This window comes from Gymnodraco acuticeps, unplaced genomic scaffold (genome assembly GCF_902827175.1).
Source record: "Gymnodraco acuticeps unplaced genomic scaffold, fGymAcu1.1, whole genome shotgun sequence".
Classification (NCBI taxonomy): domain Eukaryota; kingdom Metazoa; phylum Chordata; class Actinopteri; order Perciformes; family Bathydraconidae; genus Gymnodraco; species Gymnodraco acuticeps.
The window spans coordinates 1,388,996-1,411,005 of record NW_022990501.1 but is presented as its reverse complement, the minus strand read 5'-3'; the positions used below and the strand labels follow the sequence as shown (position 1 = coordinate 1,411,005).

Genomic DNA, 22,010 nt, shown 5'->3' with positions numbered 1-22,010 from the left:
GTCAGCTAGCTAACATTAGCTAACAAGGTACACTAAAGTGTTTTGTTTTAGCAACTAGTTTTCTCCTTAAGAACTTCGTGGTCTCTGTGTATGCTGTGGATAACATTAGTGTTCACAAGAACAAGGTACACTCCCGTGTTTTGTTTTAGTTGCTCTTCAGATTGAAGCGGCCAGTTTTATATCGATTATACTGTATGTGTGATCTCCTTTTTCTCGTTGTGTCATTTGACTTTATTTGCTGTGTGTCGATTCAAGGATTTTGGTTATCTAGTCACAGCTGTGTGTGACTCCCTCTGGTACACCGGTATGTGTTTTCCTAATGTAGAGAGCATTGATTAATTAATAAACTACACACTGAGTCTAGATCCTGACCAAATCCTTTTTTATTGTTGATCAAATGTTTTTCAAAAATGTATTCATACACATTTAGAAAAATACAATGTACAATCACAACCAATACAACACAAATTACAAAAAATACAGAAAAAACAAACAATAAAAACAATCAGACAAGAGGACAAAACTATGGAAAAATAAACCCTCCCACCCCCAGATCCGGACCATCCTTGTATTATTGCTCATTCAATCTATTATAGCATGCTAACAAATGGTACTTACTTTATTTTTACAGATCTGCATGGGAGACGATGGCGCAATGCAGAGCGCTGTCTGTGATTGTGCACGGGGGATGTACAAATGCAGCCACGCTGCAGCATTGGCAATATTTGCCATGTGGCAGATCAGCTCCACAGATGTTGAGTGCCAGTGGAGGAAGCCTGGCACTTCCAAAGTAGTCCAGCCGGTGTCTCAACTTTACCAACAGCGAGAGGAGACATACAACCCACTGGCCAGAGACATCGCCAACTGTCAACTGGGGGTTGTAAACGAGGCCGAAGGGGTGAAGGCTTTTGTGGAGGCCTATCAAGTGACAGTGTTCGAATCGAGTCTGGTCTCTTTGTGAGTGAGTCGGGTGTTTTGGGAGCATCACCCGATGGACTTGTGCAGCCATCTGCCCTGCTGGAGGTGAAGTGTCCACACAGCCAGAGGAACATGACCATCACGGAGGCAGTCCAGTTACCATCCTTCTGTCTCCGTGAGGAGGGTGGGTCATATATTCTCAAGGAGAATCACCCATACTGGCACCAGTCCAAGGGCAGCTGCACATCACAGACCGGAGTCTCTGCTACTTTGTTGTGTGGACCACGAAGGAGGCGATCATCATCCCCATCCCCAAAGACCCTGCATGGCATGGAAATCTCCTCCTCCTGGAACAATTCTACACCCAGCATATGCTCCCTGTGTTGGCCAGTAGAGAGGAGGACATTTCAATAAACATACTCTTAACACCCTCGGACTCTGCGTTGTGTTTCGTATGTGTGATGGGGTGTTATGCAGAGGGGAGGAAAACAGGACACAGCAGATTGGGATTGTGGTGGAGATGCTGAGCAGTTATTTAATTGTTGCATGTAATTATTATTATACTGCGTGCTTCTTAGTTATTCCATCTTTTGCTGTAACATGGATCTGTATGTAACTCTATATTTACTTGTTATCTACCACACTTCCTTCTACATCATACACCATCATTATACATGATGGTGTATATAGGATATATATATTTGTATACATATCTGTAAATTGTATAATTTTATTGAAACGTCTTTTTGATCTCTCAAACTGAGTAAGATTGACAATAAAGTTGACTTTGAAAAATATATATATTCTTTATGAAAATAGTTGACTGTTGTCAAATGAAACGTTGGACTGAACTACAACTACGCCTTTAAATCTCTACGGACTGTTTTTCAGTGGGATGGCAAGTTCCTATCTTTAAACATTTATTAGTTTTTTCTCAGAACAGATTTGATTTTCTGAAGTTAATTTAACTTTGCCGACCATGTAAGGTCATCATTAAAAGGTACAATCAATTTGTTTAGGGTTGACTAAAATAATGAAAAACATTTAATTTGGATAATTTACTGACAGAATAAGAAACTCAATGATGCTCTACTCACCTGTTCCTTTTTTATAAAGTGAAACAGTTGAAACGATAGATTTTAGTAAACTTAAAAACAACCTTCTCCAAAAGCTATCAAGGAATATACCGAATACTTGTTTTAGAACTTTATTACATATTTTTATATAAATAGTTTGAATGATCCATAATTGACAGAAGCTTGTGTTTACACTGACCTGTTACTCATATATTAATGACTTTGTAACTTCAGTAAACCACTACCTCACTAATTTCTTTCATTCATCACGGTTCAGTAAACTAAGTGATACATGAACCAGTTTAATCATTATAATAACGTAGGATTGCAACTCTTTGAAAATGTATGTGGCTCTTAAAAGAGCTGTTGTGTTTGGGTGTGCTGGTCTCAGGTCAGTCTAAGCCCTCTCTCTCCGCGGATGCGGCGGGCCAGCTGGATGTCCTTGGGCATGATGGTGACCCTCTTTGCTTGGTTCATCTTACTGGGGGGCAGCTACATGGATGTCGGTGCAGTCCACAATCATTGTGCAGTTGAAGGCAGAATGAATTTATTATTGACTCCGAATGAAGCACAACTTCATGTCATACAATACAATGACTTTATTTGTAATTGTGTAAAAAAATATGAGCATTGATTAGCAAGCAGGACCTGCAGGAACAGAGAATGGTGATGGATGGAGCTGGGAAGAGAGAAGAATAAAGAAAACAGATCAACTTTATTATCGGATATTAAAAATTCAATTTCAAAACAAGTTGCCGCTCCTACAGTTTTCTAGTATGTAAAGATGATTTCACATGACCTATGCAACATATCACACTCAATACATGTGTGTCTCTGGGGGGTGCATTGTGCCTTTGATGTATATAAATAATATACCATAACCAAATACTATTACGTACAGTGGAAATCAGGTTGCCAGAGCAGGTCAGTGTGCATGTTCCTCAACGTCTCAGCAGTTACAGGTGAGGTAAAGAAAATAAAAGAGAAAAAGGTCAGTAACAACACTTTAAAGTAACAACACTTTGAATAATTATCTCTTCTAACAATTTTCTCTCAATAAGCACACAACGACTGTCTTTCCAACAAACAGATTGTCATCACAATGAAACACGTCCAGAAGAATGTCATGCAAAGCTCCATGCCTGCCTTCGACTCTCCCTGAACTGCTTCCTTAGCATCCGGTGGAGGGCGCAGTAGGCTACTCTTCAAATGTTTCACGAAATACTTACCATCATGTTTGGTTACTGTTTAACATTTTGGTTTACTTCATGTAATAAAATAATAACTTCATGGTAAGGCTACTAAAAATGACAAGGCTAAGTAATGTAATGCTAACTAACGTGCTCGCTACTCGTCACTACTAGCTAGGTAGCTAACTTGACTATGTTCCATGCACAACATGTATATTACCTATGATATTACCTGATATGTCTGATCCAGCGACTCCTGGTCCTTTCATCAGACGGGAATCGATAGAAGGAGCAAGTGGTATGATCACTTTTATGACTACAACCTGGTACAAAGCACACAGGCATCTTGTAAAAGTGCATTTATTTTTAGCGATCTATAATTTATTGGAGGGAATAAATCAGTTATGAGATCTTCTTCTTCTTCGCTTTAATTACGAGTCTTATTATAAATCACCGAGCATGCCTGTGACATCACTTACGCGACCCAGAATGGGATTTGGGATTTGTAGTCTTTGTAGTAGCGTATTTTTCATAGTCTTATATTTCAGCAGTTTTACGACAAAATGTGACTTTTTTGACATGGAAATGATTGTTTAAGATTGACAAACATCATATGTGTAGTTCGTGGCACAATTCAAACGGGATCAAAAGATACGTGTTCTCTCTCCATTGAATTCAATGTAAATTTTTCGCTTCCGGGGTCCCATGGTCCGGAAGTAGATGGGCGTGACTATAGAGCCGATAGAGCCTATAGACTATAGAGCCTATAGAGCCTATAGAGCCCTGATGAGAAGACTTCTAGACAAACAGGAACAACTGCCGCTGAAACTGAATATGTGACGTGGATCATAAATATATCAACAATCAAACAAAATCTTCCATTTCTCTTCACACAATACGTCTCCTTGCAGTATCAATACTAATTCGGCTGACTTTTATATTTGATCCAATTGGTAAATAGGCTGTATTTACACCATAACGGTGCACAGCTGATAGAAAGGGACACCTGGTGGTTAAAGCACGTTATTGAAATGTATTATTTGTATTATTAGATATTAATAGGAGACACAGACAAACTAATAAGGCTTTATTTAAACATTAAAGAATACTTTAGGTTAAGGTCTTATTTTGAATAAGAAAAAAGCTTTGGGGGTATAAATAATAAGCCTGACAAATATATTGCTTTCCTGCAATGTTAACTACTGTATGTGTAAGCACTTATTTTAACTGATATTATATATATGTATTATACTCTTATAAGATGTATGTAGATAGTATAAGAAATGTGCAAAATACGACAGTTTAATGGTGGAGGTATACACACATATTGATAGATGTCTTGTAATGCACTGTTGAGGAACCTGTGACCCAAGTTGTTCATCTCCGACCTTGTCAGGTATTGAATATTCAATAAATAAAGAACACAGAATTATTCAATATAAAACACAGAATTTGTGTGATTATACTAAATGATTTACAAATAAACACCACTGCATATTTACAACTGTTGTCGTCAGTTATGGGGAGAGTAGGGGCTCAGAAAACTGAAATCTGTATTGTTTCATCGTTTTTTCCTTCTAATTTTGTATTATTTTCTAAACCACACACTGTTATTTACTCAACAATAACACACAATTATCCTTGTGTTTATTTATTTGTTTGATTAATAAACACAAGTTGGAGTCCGTCAGGACCGAGGGTCGGAGCAGCTCATAGTAGTTGCTTTAGAGAATTTTACACCCGGAAGTAAGTATTCTCTCCGCTTCGCTTGACAAACCCCGTGATAGTCAAGCTCTGTGATTGGAGAGTGTGCTCCGAGGGTTACGCCGAGCGTCGAACAGCACTTGAAATGGGATGGAACCACGGCAGACTGTCCAAAACTGGATTTGAACGGGTCCACCCCATCCCCCCCTCCCCCCACCCTGTCCCCAGAACTATACATGCTGGCTATTGTGTGTTTCGCAATATATTCTCTATCTATGGCACGTCTCGACTGGGAGTTGTAGTTTTAAAAGACGTTTTCGTATTTCCCATAATAAGAAGTTGCCAGTATTAAACTGTGTACATCCCTGGAGGTTTAGGGGATAGGAAACACTCAAATTTAAAACATATAATTAATAAATGTGTGAAAATTGCTTGTGTCCATAATGGGCAGCATTAATACCCACATGCCAGCTAAGGTCAGAAGAGCTTTATTTAACAGCTGGTCTTATGTCTGTGACCCCTCCTGTTGTTCATTGATAAGCCTGAAACATGCACTTGTCAAGGTTCAGAGGCACATTTTGCAAATATGGCAGTAGCCATCGATCATCTTAAGATAAGATATACTTTATTGATCCCAGGTTGAAAACATTTGCGTTACATCAGCATGTGTAACAGTTGTAAATATGCAGTGGTGTTTATTTGTAAATCATTTAGTATAATCACACAAATTCTGTGTTTTATATTGAATAATTCTGTGTTCTTTATTTATTGAATATTCAATACCTGACAAGGTCGGAGATGAACAACTTGGGTCACAGGTTCCTCAACAGTGCATTACAAGACATCTATCAATATGTGTGTATACCTCCACCATTAAACTGTCCTATTCTGCACATTTCTTATACTATCTACATACATCTTATAAGAGTATAATGCATATGTATAATATCAGTTAAAATAAGTGCTTACACATACAGTAGTTAACATTGCAGGAAAGCAATATATTAGTAGGCTACTTTGTCAGGCTTATTATTTATACCCCCAAAGCTTTTTTCTTATTCAAAATAAGACCTTAACCTAAAGTATTCTTTAATGTTTAAATAAAGCCTTATTAGTTTGTCTGTCTGTGTCTCCTATTAATATCTAATAATAAAAATAATACATTTCAATAACGTGCTTTAACCACCAGGAGGTGTCCCTTTCTATCAGCTGTGCACCGTTATGGTGTAAATACAGCCTATTTACCAATTGGATCAAATATAAAAGTCAGCCGAATTAGTATTGATACTGCAAGGAGACGTATTGTGTGAAGAGAAATGGAAGATGTTGTTTAATTGTTGATATATTTATGATCCACGTCACATATTCAGTTTCGGCGGCAGTTGTTCCTGTTTGTCTAGAAGTCTTCTCATCAGGGCTCTATAAATAGCGAACTACGGCAGATATGTAATATTTAATGCAGCCGAACCGTGTATTACAATGTCGTTATGTGATGACTTTCAAAGAGAAAAGCAAGCACACTCGGAATAAAGTATCATTTTATTTAAAAAAAATGTTTTCGTATTTCACATCAACAGGAAGTCCGGTTAACTAAAATGTCCGTGCGGAACAATACCCCAACCCATAGATCCGTGGGTGAATAATGTAATCACCACATTGCACACATCCCTTCACATTTAAATTTAAATGTACATTAAAGTATTTCGTGAGGCCTTCTAACATGTTTTTAAATATAATTAGGGTTGTAGTTGAAGAGTTTGTAAATTATTGCGTTGCCTGGCAACGCAATCGCACAACGGCACGTCCATTAATACAGATACTGATACAGATTTCAGTATTCTGAGCCCCTACTCTCCCCATAACTGACGGCAACAAAAGTCCTACATTATTCAATTAAAATAAAGAAGTAAAAACAATAAGTGTGGCTTGATATTGAGTAAGACAAAGGTTGATAAACGCTGTGAGAATGGATCTGCGGGTAGCATTCGCTCGCGATCTCAAGTCGTCTACAACATACGTTTAGGGAGCTATATAGAAGCCTATGGACATCCCGGAAAGTTGAAAATGTACGCTAAGGGCCCCCCCCCCTTGCGTTGGAAAAAGCCGACACAGGGGACTTGACATAACGTCAACATAGGCCGACCAGGGAGTGAGGATGTGTTGTTTTGGCAGACCTATGTCCTGCTTCCAAATGGGTTTCAGGTGGATTGTTGGGTTAGGGTTACGGGAATCAATGGAGCCATACATTATAGAGGTGGGGCATTTCAAGGTTGGACATAAATAGAAGCTTTTTTAACAGTACCGCAATTTTACTGAACTTCTCCTTTTTCTTATATTTCTTCTTCTTCTTCTTAACTTATATTTTAGGCAATGTTATCTTTGCTAATGATAAAAAAAATTGCGTCACACCTATCATTTTAAATCAAGTGGGATTCATCTTTCAGTTCACGTGTTTAAGAAATGAAGGTTAAAAAAAGTTGGATCACCTAGAATGGATTTCTTTTTTCCACTTAACATAGAATTAAGAGAACATCTAAGATACATTTAAGACATAAGACTTAATGTTTAATCTTCTTATAATTGTGAATCTTCATCTGAATTGCGTTGCGAATCATTGCCCCTATAAATAACATCAAACTCTTAAACATCATATCCTTTCTAAGACATATTTCAACTCATTAGCTGCCTTTACCAAATTGAATAATATTGTTTAAGTAGCAAAAGCACTTACAGCATATTCAAAACGTACTTACCCTGTTTGATTGTAATGCTCAGCACTTGTAGGGAACTGAACATTACAAACTCCCACTGCTTTCCTTCCCACACAGTCTCATCTTCTTCGATTGAATCTGCTTCATGAATATGAATTGACAACATTTAACACTCTAATGTTCTTGTTTATACTGAAGTAAAAATAATTAAAAATCCCTGCATTCAAATTAAGGAGAGGAAGTCCAGCGATGTTACATTAGTGAATTAACACACATACACACACAAGTGGAAAGCGTCACAGCTAACATATACAGTATCTACATGCTCATTATGGTTCGTGCCATGCATCACAGAGCAGAGCACTTTCTCACAGTATTATTAGACTAATGTGATCATAAGCCATCCAGTTGTGTTCGTCAGTAAGTGCATTTATATGCAAATAAAGAGAGATATAAGTCATGAATAAGAAGAAAACAATTATAATAGATGGATAGCACATTGCTTACATTTTCATCACAGATATATTACATATTTTTTAGTTTTTAATTGTAATATTGTATTTTCCTCTATTTTATATTTTTTTAAATTATGATATTTTATTTGTATCATTTGATTGTATTTTCCTTTTATTACTGTATATGTTAATATTTTTAAGTATTTATTCTATAGTATTATTATATATTTCTCCTATTCTATATATCTTGTTTTATAGTACACATTGTTTTATCTTATATTTTCCTTTAATAGTATTTTTTATATTTATATAATTCATATTTCTTGTACATATTTTTATAGTGTTTTTTCGTATCATATTATTTCATATATTTCTATTGTATTTTCTCCTATTTTACATCTCAGTTATTTTATGATTTGCTCCTTCTTTCTCTAACATTTCCTTATATGTAAAAATGTACTTGGCAATAAACCAGATACTAATTCCCATCATATTTCAAATGCAATGCCTGGGAAGAACAAGGATCCATCACCTTGAAAGGCATGTCCTTAATAATAATAATGACTTGAATTTATATAGCGCCTTTCATAACCTCAAGGTCGCTTAAAGCCTTCACCTGCAACCGTTCACTGGTCAGTCGGTGGAGTTATTACTGCATTGGTTTCCAGCGCTCCATAACAACATGAGGGCATGAGGAGGCAGGGAGCCAGAAATAGGAGGGAAAGGCTGACAGATGAGTAAAATCAGACACAGAAGTGAGGGAGTGGCGCAGAAATGCGAGAGCAGCTCGCATGAGTGTTTGGAAGGAGAAATCAGAAATCCAAGAGAATCAGCTGAAAGGAGAGATCCGTCCCTCTGAGTCAGATCTGAAAGCAGAGAGAGGAATCAACAGGGGCAAAGCCTCTTTTAGATTCAGAGCGGTGGAGCCAGACCGGAAAACAACAGGCTGACACAAACCGTGAAACAAATCGAGGATTATCACTCTGTGGGTTGTTTGACCAGGCTGGTTTCCACGGCGACAACATGGGCGCAGTTGTGGGCACTTTGACTATGCAAACCAAGCAGAGGAGACCGTCCAGAGGTACGTAAACAATACCCAGGAAAAGATGGAGAGAAGGCAAAAGAGCAACAGAAAGTGTGACTAACCTGAGAGAGTGTGGGGGAAATAACAGAGAGAATTTGGACCAATTGTAATTCATACTATGTGTTAATTTACATTTTCTTCATGTTGCACATTTAGCATAAACAATAACTTGTGTTTGCCATATTTTTGTGGAGAGTAAAATGAATGAAGAATGAAAACAGCCAAAAAATAGACCTGCTTATGCATTTGCAAATGGTACTTACATGTATAAATTAAATATGCTGTATGTAAAGTACACTAATTGCATTAATGCATTTTTTTAATATTCCAGAGTTTGGAAAAAATAAAATAAGAATAGCTATGTTATAGAAGAAGAAATAAGAAATAAGGAGTATTTTCTCAAGGAAGTATAGCAGAAGAATTGTGAGGGATAAGCAGTGAGAGCAGTTTGGCATAAAGCCGCGGTGTGAGGAGAGATTAGAGTTTCAACTAGATATAGTCACATGTCCTTGAAAAATAACTAGAGAGCAGAATCCCTGCCCCTGACTCTGACTGCGTGTGTTTGGTGCGGATGTGAGTGAAAGAGAGAGGGGGAGAGTGTTCAGATCATACCTCTTCCTGGCCTTATGCTTGAGATGCTCGTTGTCATGGAGACTGGGTTGTAGGGGTATAGATGAGAGCGTGAATGATAGTCGAGCCAAGATCAGTGATGAATTCATAGCAGCGTGAAACAGAGATAAAATACCCGAAGCAGTAAACAGAGCAATTCATCTCTGACGGCAGGTGGAACGTGCTGTTTGTATTTAAATGTATATAGTTATTCGTCCTTGTTTTAATAAAAGCTGTTGAACAAAATGGCGAGAAAAAAAGCCCAGAGGTCATCCTGTTTTTTTTTCTCACTCCATTAGAGAGTGTGTTGCGTAGCCAGCTGTGTAGAAGTATATGAGATCAGACGAGACAAGATAACACTTTATTGATCCTGCATTAGGGGAAATAAGTATCACAGAAACAGGGAGAGGTACGTCTACACATAAAATAAGTTTGAGTCAGAAAGCTAAGTATACAATACGAAACTGTAGAGAGCCAAAGTCTTTTTCAAACACGCAGGTATTGCTATTTTATAATTTTCACCTTTGCAATTGTCCTATAGTTAAGCTGTTTTTGTGAGTGTTCATCTAATGAGGGGCTGGATGGTACGTGTTCATTTGTTTTTTGGATAGAAACCAAAGTGGCAGGAAAGAGAAAATTACTTCCACCTTCTTATAGAACTAGTCAACTAGTTTAGGAGTCAAAAAGCAGAGCCATTAAGTCTCTGAATATATGTTGGGGTCAAAAACGTACACATTGCAACTTTAATGCCTTGAGACAACAAGTTTGAAGAAAGGATTAAAACCACTCATGTATGTATGGTTAATATATACAGCTACCAGCCAGCATCAATATTCAATTAGCTTAGCTTAGCTAAAAGTCAGAAAGCAGGGGGAAATGGCTTTGTCCACAATAAAAATTACCCTTGGCAGCATCTCTTAATCTCACTTAATATAATTGTATCTTGTTTGTTTCATTTGTATGAAGTGCAAAAGTGATACATTGCAGTTGTATGTGCCTGACAAATTCTTGGCTAGGTGAAGCAACTTCCTGCAGTTTTGTCGTCACTGTGAGATTGCAGGGACTCCAAGAAAGAACAGGGTTTTACAAACAAAATGTAGCATCTTAATAAGTTAGCTTTAAAGCTGCTGGCAGGTGGACTTTGGACAGAGCCAAGTTAGCTGTTTCCCCACTGTTTACAATCTGGCCCGCTAAGCTAAGCTAACCAGCGTGTGGCTGTAGCATTATAATTACCGTACAGACATTTTACACACATCATTACACTATTTTCTCCTCTTAGTCTCAGCTATAAAGCAAATATGTATCTCTTAAAATGTCAAACTATTTGTAAAAGGTCAGGTGACAACTTCATACAGTTAGGGAATGCTTCCAGGCCTTTACAATATAACCTAGAAAAGCACAACGGATCCAACCTGTTGTCTACAATCAAAGCTACACTTGTAGCACCTTCACAACCTGTCACTCAGATCAGTGGTGTGTGTAAACCATACAGTCTATGGTGTAAACACTACTGTCCTAAAGCAGCTGCAGCAGCTGGCATTAACAGTATGACAGCGCTGCAGCTTGTCTATAAAGTCACCATCTGGCACAAACCTATTATTATCTCCATCACTTCATTGTGTAACACTTTATTCCCAGTGCATGCTAATGAATGTTTATGAGCAGAGCAGCTGCTGCGCCATTTATATCAAGACCACTGCCTTCATTGCTACAGTACAAGCATCATCACTAGAGTGTCTGCAGCATTTATCTGCATGAATCTCATAAGAGTATACCTCTCTTATATATAGCATTATGTGTATGGTAATGTGATTATTCTTTCCTCCTTTGGGATATCAATAAGTGCTACTAAACCCCAAAGCAGTAGCAGTTACTAGTTAACGGAAGTAGTACTTTTAGCTTCTGCCACTAGCCTGGGTCCATGTGGTTTAAATGTCATCCTGAGTGTGTGATGTGTCCGGCGTAGTGATATACTGCACATGTGTAGAACCTGTAATCCAAGCAGAGACTACATAACTATTTTTGTTTTCCATTTCGGAGTATAACCCAGGCGTAAATCTCTTAACAGATATGTGCTGCACATAAATGCAAATATGTCTAGGCAATGGACAAGATGTTGGAATCTGCTTTCTGTTTGTACTCCGAGTAGTATTGACCTATCGTGTTTTTAGTGGGTTTTAGTTGTGTGCAGAAAAACAATTCATGTGGAGAGCTATCTCGGAAACCCTTGCTAAAGTCTGAGGCTGATTAAGCTACTTAACTGACAAATAAACTGTTAACTGTGTTTATTATCGCTTTGTGTGAAACAATCCGTAGGTAGACGCATCTCTCAACTATATTCTCGCATCTGAAGTAGTTATTTGTACTGTACGCAATAATACCTCTGGATATTTGTTATCCTGGCAACACAGCAACATCTGAAATATTGGCCCTTTCCCCCAGAAGTTTATTTTCATCAGACCAACAGTTCATGTCCCCCTTAATTTGCCAGTAACCCCAAAATTCAAGTCAATTTCCTTTTTCTCATCCTGCTTCAGAGATCAGTGACTTAATGTTGGCTTTCATCAAATACCATGTTTTGTTTATGTCCTCTGAACATATTGTGTTATTCTCTTTCTCTCACCTTTTTCTTCACACTTTCACCTCCGTCTTTCTCTTTTCCCATTTCTCCATGCCCCCCCCCTTTCTAATCAACACTTCTCCCCGTTTCCTTTTCTCACCCTCATTTCATTTCATCTGTTTCTGATCACACTATAGCGTTTGCAGGAAAGCAAATACAAGTGTTGTCGGGTGGTGAGAGAGTGACACGCTTTTACTCACCAAGAAGATGAATGTTCAAACTGTGTTTGACACCTTTTTTTTAATCAGTCAATCTAGTATATTACGCATTACCTCATCCTTTGTATCTATCCCCATGACAACAAGAGCCAGGGAGATCACAACACAAGCTGAGAGAAAGATGGAGGGATTGAGAGGAAGCTTTACATAAACACATACTGTATGTTCAGCTGATAGCTGAAAGTATATTCCACAGTTCAGCATCAGTGTCTATTCGATAAAAGCGGAATCAATATGCCAGAATATGCTAATTACATGACATCTCACGTGTTAGACACTTTATCCAAAGCGACGTACATGCAGTACTGTGGGAAATCCCCACAGGAGCAATTTGGGGTGAAGTGACTTGCCCAGGGACACAACAACATGCTGACTGCAGTGGGACTCAAGCTCTCCCCTGATCCGAAGATCAGCGCACTACCTCACTGAGCCACAGCCTCCCCTAATGTCACACTAAATGTATTAAAGTGGCAGTATAGCTTCCCCAAAACCTAATATGCAGTGTAAGTGCTATTTATCAATCTCAGTTTGTTTAGCTGTTTGTTGTCGAGTGTTGGATATACAGTGTCAGCTATAGAGTTCTCTGTCATCTGTCCAATATAATGGAAATGGATCCAAGTGCAAAAATACATTTGAGAAACTCAACAAAATCGTTTTATGCTCTGAGATAATCACGTAAACCAAATTACGTGTAGTTTCGTAATACCCCAGAGAAGACAGACATAAATGGCTAATATTTTCTGAACAAATATTTTAGATTTTTGGATTAACGTTTCCCTTTAAACGGGCACTAGTATGCTCATTTTCAGGTTCACAATTGTATTTGTGCCTCTACTGTGACATGTTTCCATGCTTTAATGTTCAAAAAGCTCTTTATTTTTCTCATACTGCCTACAGCACCTCTTTTCACCCTCTGTCTGAAACCAAAGCCCAGTCTGCTCTGATTGGTTAGCTGGCCGGCTCTGATGTGATTGGTCAACCGCTAACAGATGTCCCGCCCCTTAGCCTATCACGTACAATGTGTTGGAGAGCTAGCCAATAGAAGTGTGAGTGTTACATAGTGATGTCACTATGGAAGATGTCTTTCCAGCTAATTCCACATTATTTCTGGATAATCTTGAAGCTAATAGGGAAGCCTCATATCCTACATCAGTGTTTCCCCTATATACAAATAGTGGCGGCGCAGCGCCGCTGCTGAAATATGCATGCCTCTGCTAGGGGGTGCCAGCAGGGTAACCTGTAATTTTTTTATTAAAATAATAATAAGTGGCGACCCTTTTTAATTTTTGATTGTTTGTTATGTGGATTTGTAGTATTTGTGTTACTGTATGTTCAATAAAGGTTTTTTTTTGCTAAATCTTGAGACATTGCCACTGTATGTACTAGGCAGGGCCGATTTTTTGGCATAGGGCGCCAGATCTGGGGGGCGCTGCGCTGACAGCTCTGGGAGGGAAAAAACATTTTTGACCGTTGGCTTATCAGGCGCCTGCAGCTCACAGCCAAAGTGCGAGCGTGAGAGAGAGAGAGAGAGAGAGAGAGAGAGAGGGTGCACCGGTACCGGCGCTGTTGTTATTAGAATCTGGTGCTAGCTGCGCTAACGGATATAAGAAGTAGATGTTTCTACAACCAGGGTGGAGGAGAGCTCTCCTGTCAGACTGAGAGGCTCAGTGAGGTAAAGGACTCTCTGAGTGTTTAGATAAGTTAATTTTAGTCCAAAGGCGCATTTCCACTGCAGCGGGTAGCCCCGTTTAAGCGTCCTTCATCGTCCTCAAGCGGCCAGGCCAGTTTTTGGTGGCCTTTCCATATAGCGTAGCACCGGCTAGCGGGTACTTTTCCCTCTTTTTCCGGCCCCATAAAATCGTGGTTCCCTCAGACCAGGGCCAGGGCTGAACTAGTGACGTCAACACTCTCGACTGCTGATTGGTCAGAGAGAATCGTCACAAGATCGCGCGCGAGATCATCCCTAGCGTCGCATATATATCTAAAAGCAAGCTTGCAGCATTTTTATACACAGCATTTTTGTAAACGGAGGAGCTACAAAAATGGCAACGTCAAAGAAAAGCACACCGTGGTCGACCGAGGAGGTGACGACGTTCCTACATCTCATTGGGGATGATAAAATCCAGCGAGAGCTCGATGGGAGCCCCGCCTACACTGCGTTGCTACCCCAGGTCCTAAACTGTAATGGAAATGCGCCACGGCCTCGGACGGCCAGCGAGGCAGCCCGAGGCCTGAGCGAGGACGCTTAGGGACGCTTCAACGGGGCTACCCCGCTGCAGTGGAAATGTGCCATTAGTTCTCTCAGTGGGTCTCAAACGTTTTGACCACAAATTATGTTAACACATATTTCCAAGGCACTCCTTTATAATTATTAGGATAAATACAAACAGGTTTGAAATCATTCCAATGTATACTATAGGACAGTAATCCAAAAATATTGTTTAAATAAATAAATGTTAACTGGTAAAATAAGATATGAATGAACAACAAAAATAAAATAAGCTAAATGTATTTGTTATTGGCTATGGTAGGTTATTGGTTATGTTCATATACTTATTTGATTATTAAAATGTAAACTGATCTTTTTCATATGGGTGTTTTAGAGTTGTACCCCCTAGATCAGGTCTCTAGTAATTGTGTGCTCAAAGTGCACCAGATTGAAGCATTTTACTTTAAAATGTTCAAAAAAATCTTCCCGGTGGGGCATACCCCCGGACCCCCCTAGAGGATGTGACGTTCGCCCCACAATTCAAACATGTTCATACAATAATTAATAAATTTGAAGACATTTTGACGTATATTACCTATGTCAATACGTTTCTGTTTTTGTAGTGTATTTGTCTTTTGTAGAGATTTTTCCTTTATTCTTTATATATAAAATCTCGCCTAGGGCAGCAAATTGGCTAGAACCGGCCCTGGTACTAGGCCTCAAGAGCCTTTCTTGTGCTGGCAGACATATAGAAACAAATTGGCGGGGCGCACTTCGCACGTGCACACACTAAACAATTCCACGCGCTCACATTATGCTGGGCCCACGTGCCTTAGCACCGCTGATATGACTCCATCCTAGGGGAAACACTGTACATATTTGTAAGTCTTGTCTAATCTCATTAAACACACCAAGACCATTCGGTAAAGCTTGAAACTAAATATAGTAAATAAACAGCACCAAATAAAGACGATTCATAGATCCAAGAAGAAGCAATTCATCTAACAAATGCAGCTAACTAAAGTTTACATTTAGCACTTAGCATCACAAACAGTTAATGCCACGGGGAATTGCTAATAGCAGATGACCAACAAGATATTTGATATTCAATTAGAATCTTCCTCTGACAGATGATGCATGATACTAGATACAGTCTCAGCGGTTAGAATTCATCTTGACAGGACACCGCTGCTGAGTGGGTCGAGTGAGTCATCGCCGCCATCCAAATAGCCATCATCATATATTCATCTCAATCTCTTTTCCTTAATCGAACCAAGTGATGCAGACACAGCTAAACATCTTGTTTGTGTGTGCATTGTTCATGTTCCTTTGTGGAAATTAGCGAGATCCGATGGGGTTTTGTTTGTTGAAGTTACTCATCATAGGATGTATCACTTGGTCTCCATAAAAGCAAAAATACACTGCTGATATCACAGGGACCAGTTGGGATATACAAGTAAACAAGAGACTGATGTGTAAACAAATACGCTGCCGGTGAATGCAATAAAAACGTCCTGTTTTCTCTCCGATGTTTGCTCATCTCTTAGAACTTGTTGTGTGGATTGTGTCCTCTGCCGGATTCTGGGATGTTGGTTTAGCCCTGTAGCTGGAGACAGTCGTAGTGACAAACCCTTACCCCCAGCAATATGAGTACTCCTTACATCATTAGCCACCATCCATCTTCACAGCACCCAGTACTGAGCACAGTAATACACCCCTCAAGGGGATCTATTTGTCAGACGCATGTATTTTCCCTCCACCAAATCCATTTCTCCCTTTTTTTACCTCATTGTGAATTGTGACTCTTTCATCTTCCCCCGCAAGCGCTCTTTGTTGCCGTCCTATGTGTATTTCTTTGCTGCCACCCTCACATCCTTAAGATGACTCGTGTGTATTACAGGGAGAGCATTTGTCAGACAGGGATTGAGGAAGTCTTGACATGATTCTGTGTGATAAACGTATGTCTTTTTATCTTTCTATCTTTTCTGGCTGAAGATAGAACAGATGATGAGCTGGAGATGACGACGGTGTGTTACCGGCCGGAGGGTCTTTCCCAGTTGGAGGCGCAGACCAACTTCAGCAAACAGGAGCTGCAGATCCTCTATCGTGGCTTCAAGAATGTAAACACACACTTTCTGCTTTTATTATTACATTATCTTGGTGAATTCAAGTAACTTCAAGTTTTAAAATGTAGATTACCTTAATAAAAACACTTTATTTTTCCCCAAATGGCATCTAGCTTTTCAGATTTGTATTAGATTTGTTTTAAGATCCTTTGTCTTCACTTGTGTAAAAAAAACTACACAAAAATGCAAAAAACTGTGAATTATTGTGAAAAACAGTGTATGTGCTGCCTTTGTCAATGTTGAGTTATAAAGTTACCCTGAGGTTTGGCACTGAATATTTGTATTTTGTGTGGAATTACCCAAGACACAAAATGCAGTTTAAAAAAAATAAATGTACATACAAAAAACGTGTGTTAAGGCCTGAAAGGGTTATTGTTCCTAACTGCAGTGGTTTTATATCAAACTAAAGAAAAGCAATAAACAATACAGCTATTTTTTTTCTGCTTAACAATTAAAAAATGCTCTTTTTGCAATTTGCTGGCTAACTAGCTCAAATGTGTAAGAGATGCCTGGGTCAAATGTGATGAGGTCATGCCTCCACAGTGCTGCTGATTTCTTCCAACAGTAGAGTGGAGGAACCTTACTCCGTGTTTGTGTTTCCTCAGGAGTGTCCAAGTGGGGTTGTCGATGAGGAAACATTCAAACACATTTACGCACAGTTCTTCCCTCATGGAGGTAAAGTGCAATCAAATGTCTTTCATTGCTCTGAGAAGCCTTTCCACAGCAGCAGACCGCTCACGTTATCTGTTTTTGTGTTTCAGATGCAAGCATGTACGCACATTATCTCTTCAATGCTTTCGACACTACAAACAATGGCTCCATTAAGTTCAAGGTCAGTCCTCCTCCATTTTGTGTCAAAGACTCATTCCTTGCTTCCATGATGCTTTCAGAATCTGACTTTGTCTTGGTTTCCATTGCTATCAGGACTTTGTAATGGGTTTGTCTATACTGCTGCGGGGAACGCTGAGAGAAAAGCTCGAGTGGACGTTTCATCTTTATGACATTAACAAAGACGGATACATAAACAGAGAGGTGAGGTTGGGCTCTAAGAGTGTGTACAGTGTTGAATATGAAGTCTGTGTCTTATCACAATGTGACCGTGTCTGTTCTCAGGAAATGACGGAGATTGTGAGGGCAATTTATGACATGATGGGGAAGTTCACCTACCCTGCAATAAAGGGAGACGTCCCGCAGCAGCATGTGGACGCCTTTTTCCGGGTAAATAAGTCTTATTTTGAATATAAGATCAACGAAAGTCAAAAGTAAAGTGTCTTCAATGATACCCCTGTGGATCTAAAATGATAATATTAGCTTAATTGAGACTCTTTACAAGTTTATGTTGCATAAAGCTTATACATTTGAAGTCATTAGCAAATGTTTTATAATGATTCTCCAGTTGGTACTCAATACTGTAAACATGTTTCTGTAGTTACTATAATCGATATGTGTTGCAAGAGGATATATTTGAGACTGATTTGTATTATATTGCAATGTGTTTTTCCACAGAAAATGGATAAAAACAAAGATGGAGTAGTGACTCTAGAGGAGTTTATTATAGCCTGCCAGGAGGTATGTATTCTCCTGCATCTGAAATATCTGAAATAATAAGAAATACATGTAAAAAGTGCTTCCTTTGTATATTTGTAAATATTACATAGCGTGTATTCTAAGCACAGCGGTTCACACAATATTGCTTTCTTTTATCTGTTTAAAAGGTGGAAATGAAATGATTAAATTAGAACATGGGGTGGTGATGCAGCCTCTTGTGGCAGATATTGGTATTACAGCAACTAACTAACTATCCTCCTGATAATAAAACAATGCTTTCACCTGCCAACACTTTTTTAACCTGTTTTCAAAGATCAGTAAAAAGCATAGTCCGTATGGTAAAAAGACAATTATTTAGATCAAACTTAGAACATTTTTTCTTCACTTGCCTCTGTGGGCTTCGGTAGAAATTGACTTTAGCATCTCAATCAAATCAAAGTTTATTTACAGCCCAATATCACAAACGGATTGTCTCAATGGGCTTACAGGATTCACAATCATGAATGACAGTGCTAAAGGATAAATACAATTACAAGCAAATAATACAAGACAAGAAGATAGAATGTGAAATACAAACAAATAAAATGAGAGAGTATAACAGAAATACAATAAAAACGATACAATAACTCTCAATATACTTAATGTACTAAAGTATCTCCTCAGCATGTACAGGATTGTTTTGAATCTGTGTAGATAAGTGATGTTATAACTGGAGGTTGCTGTCATCATGCAGCCTATACATCATGGAGTCAGTACATTGCATCATTCCACCCTGATTACTTGTGTTCTCTCTCTGTAGGATGAAACCATGATGAGCTCCATGCAGTTGTTTGAGAACGTGATGTAGAACAAGTCGAGCTGATGAAGACACAAATGAAATGCGAGGGATTGGTGTGTGTGTGTGTGTGTGTGTGTGTGTGTGTGTGTGTGTGTGTGTGTGTGTGTGTGTGTGTGTGTGTGTGTGTGTGTGTGTGTGTGTGTGTGTGTGTGTGTGTGTGTGTGTGTGTGTGTGTGTGAATGCATATGTGCAATACATCCAGTTTCTCCTCCTCCTCCTCTGGATACAGTCAGACCTCCCCCCACAATCAATCAATCAATGTTTATTTATATAGCCCAATATCACAAATGTTACATTTGTCTCAGTGGACTTCAAAGTTTGTACAAAATATCAGTATGACAATACGACACCCTCTGTCCTTAGACCCTCACATCGTACAAGGAAAAACTTCCGGAGAAAACCCACAGTTTAAAGGGAAAAATGGGAGAAACCTCAGGGAGAGCAACAGAGGAGGGATCCCTCTCCCAGGACGGAAAGACGTGCAATAGATGCCGTGTGTAAATTGAAAAGATAATACATTTACAACATAGGTAGTCCAAATGTTTGGAAATGCATGTGTGTATAATAGGAAGATGAATCCACGAGGATATCCATCCACAACAACTTGAAAGAAAGGACTGGACTGGAATGCTTTTCGCCTTCCTACTGAGTGTCCCCACACAATACAAAGAGACTGATGCGACAGACATTGCTCTCAGTGCTTGTCGTGAAGATTGTCCTGTTACCTGATAAAGATGCTCCTGCATTACAAGGCTGCTCCCGACCAGCAATGAGCTTTTGTTTAACCAGCACAACTTTGTTTGCCAAAAAAGAGGATATTTTTTTGCCAAAAATATTATTGCATGCTTTTGCAAGAGGTTTAGATTTTTCACCCAACAATTGTCCGATTTATTACGGGAATTTGGCCATAAAGACTTCCACATGTATCGAATGCATCGCTGTGACTGCTGTTCCTTTGTGTCGACCTGGCTGCTGAGTCTGTCTGATGCTCGCTGTTAAGTCTCTCTAAAGTCAATTTGAGTCTGATATGTTGCGTGCCTGTCTTCCTGTCCATGATGGACCTTAGGTATTAGTGGAAAAAAAAGAAATCGAATCATTCTTTTATATTTTCACCTGCTGCTTTGCTTACTGTGGTCAAATCAGTGTTGTCAAAAAATGTTTTGAAAAAAAGTATTGTGAATGATGTGCATAATTGGGTATTTTCATCAGAAAGAGGCTTTATGATCATCAAACCAATCGGTTTTATTTGCACAGGTGACCGGTTCAACATGATGCAGTCAATTATGGTAAAGAAAGTATGAGTTTGCTGTTAGCTATGTTATTATACATGAAATTATATACCTATTAGCGAAAAAACTCATTTTATGTGTACACATACTCGGCCAATAAAGCTGAGATTTAAGTATATAATCCATCCTAATAAAATCCTGGTATGAAACAAATCTGATAATCTTGCAGGGAAATAATATTGAATGTCAGCTTTTTGGAATGTGATGTTCTGATGACACCTACTGTAGGACGGCTCTATCTAGTGAACATGTGGCACTGCCTCCTCCACCCGAACCCCCCTGTGATGTCACGCTGACGGATACAGACAGACTTCAGGTGTCAGTGAGCTGTTCTCTGTACGGTGCATCAGTGTGACATCACAGCCTCTGGTGTCTGATATCTCTGCGTGGAACGGTTATTAAATCTCACCAACAGAAACATATTTAAGCCATACAAATAAACAGGTCCATTCTTAAATTGAGTGATGTTTTACTTTCCAGTCGTCTTTGTTTCTGTGTCTTTACTGCAGGACTATAGTAGTATTCTTCCTACAATGTTTAGATTTTATAGTCAATTAATAATAATAATAATAATAACTATAAAAGTTGATGGAACAAATTAAGATTATTATCAAAATAAAAACAAGTTAAATATTGAGAGTGATAAAAAATAATACATTTCTTACATTATAATTATTTAGCTATTATTAGACCTGCGTTCTATACAACAAAATAGTAGATGTCACCAAGGGTAGGAAAAAGTACTCAGATCCATTATGTAAGTAAAAGCACAAATACTATGGTCTTAAATAAATTAAGTATGTACTTACTGGTACTTGTAGTATCTCCATTTTCTGCTACTTTGTACTTCTACCCTCTACAATTCAGAGGGATATTTTGTACTAAATACATTTAATACCTTAAGTTACTTTGCAGATTTTGATTAATTATATAAAACATAATCGACACTTAAATCAGACTTTAGTTCCACCTGGAGTAAATTCACCAGCTACCCTGCAGTATACAAAGTCATTCAAACTAGCTGCACCTTTACCAGCTTTGATAACACTTTAATCTGCATCAATAACTATAATCAAAACATATCATATATATTATTCTGAAATGGGCCCATCTGCAGAAGGAGTACTTTTACTTTTAGAACGTTAAGTATATTTTGATGCTAATACTTTTGTACTTTTTCTTGAATAACATTTTGAATGCAGGACTTTTACTTATAACAGAGTATTCCTACACTTTGGTACTTCTACTTTTACTTAAGTACAACATCTAAGTACTTCTCCCACCTCTGCTTGTACAGTACAAGTACCACAAGTAGAAGTACCAGAGTGTAGAAATACTCTGTTACAAGTACAGTAAAAGTCCTGCATTCCAAATGTCACTCAAGAAAAGGTACAAAACTATTAGCATGAAAATAT

At 38.5% G+C, this 22,010-nt stretch overlaps 1 protein-coding gene across 2 annotated transcripts in view; it reads left to right on the top strand.

The window, feature by feature from the left end:
* The window catches only part of kcnip1b (Kv channel interacting protein 1 b), a 46,985-nt gene extending 25,933 nt beyond the window's left edge, over positions 1–21,052 (top strand). Inside the window, exons 1-8 of one of the 2 annotated variants that reach the window (XM_034226735.1) lie at positions 8,615–9,135; positions 16,790–16,914; positions 17,526–17,595; positions 17,682–17,752; positions 17,845–17,952; positions 18,034–18,138; positions 18,427–18,489; positions 19,268–19,380. In XM_034226735.1, the coding sequence (XP_034082626.1) occupies positions 9,078–9,135; positions 16,790–16,914; positions 17,526–17,595; positions 17,682–17,752; positions 17,845–17,952; positions 18,034–18,138; positions 18,427–18,489; positions 19,268–19,315 (648 nt within the window). In that variant the 5' untranslated portion in view covers positions 8,615–9,077 and the 3' untranslated portion in view covers positions 19,316–19,380. Of the gene's footprint in view, positions 1–8,614; positions 9,136–16,789; positions 16,915–17,525; positions 17,596–17,681; positions 17,753–17,844; positions 17,953–18,033; positions 18,139–18,426; positions 18,490–19,267 lie in introns of those variants that run through there. The other variant, XM_034226734.1, reaches the window with a different exon arrangement.
* The last annotated feature ends 958 nt before the right edge of the window (positions 21,053–22,010 follow it).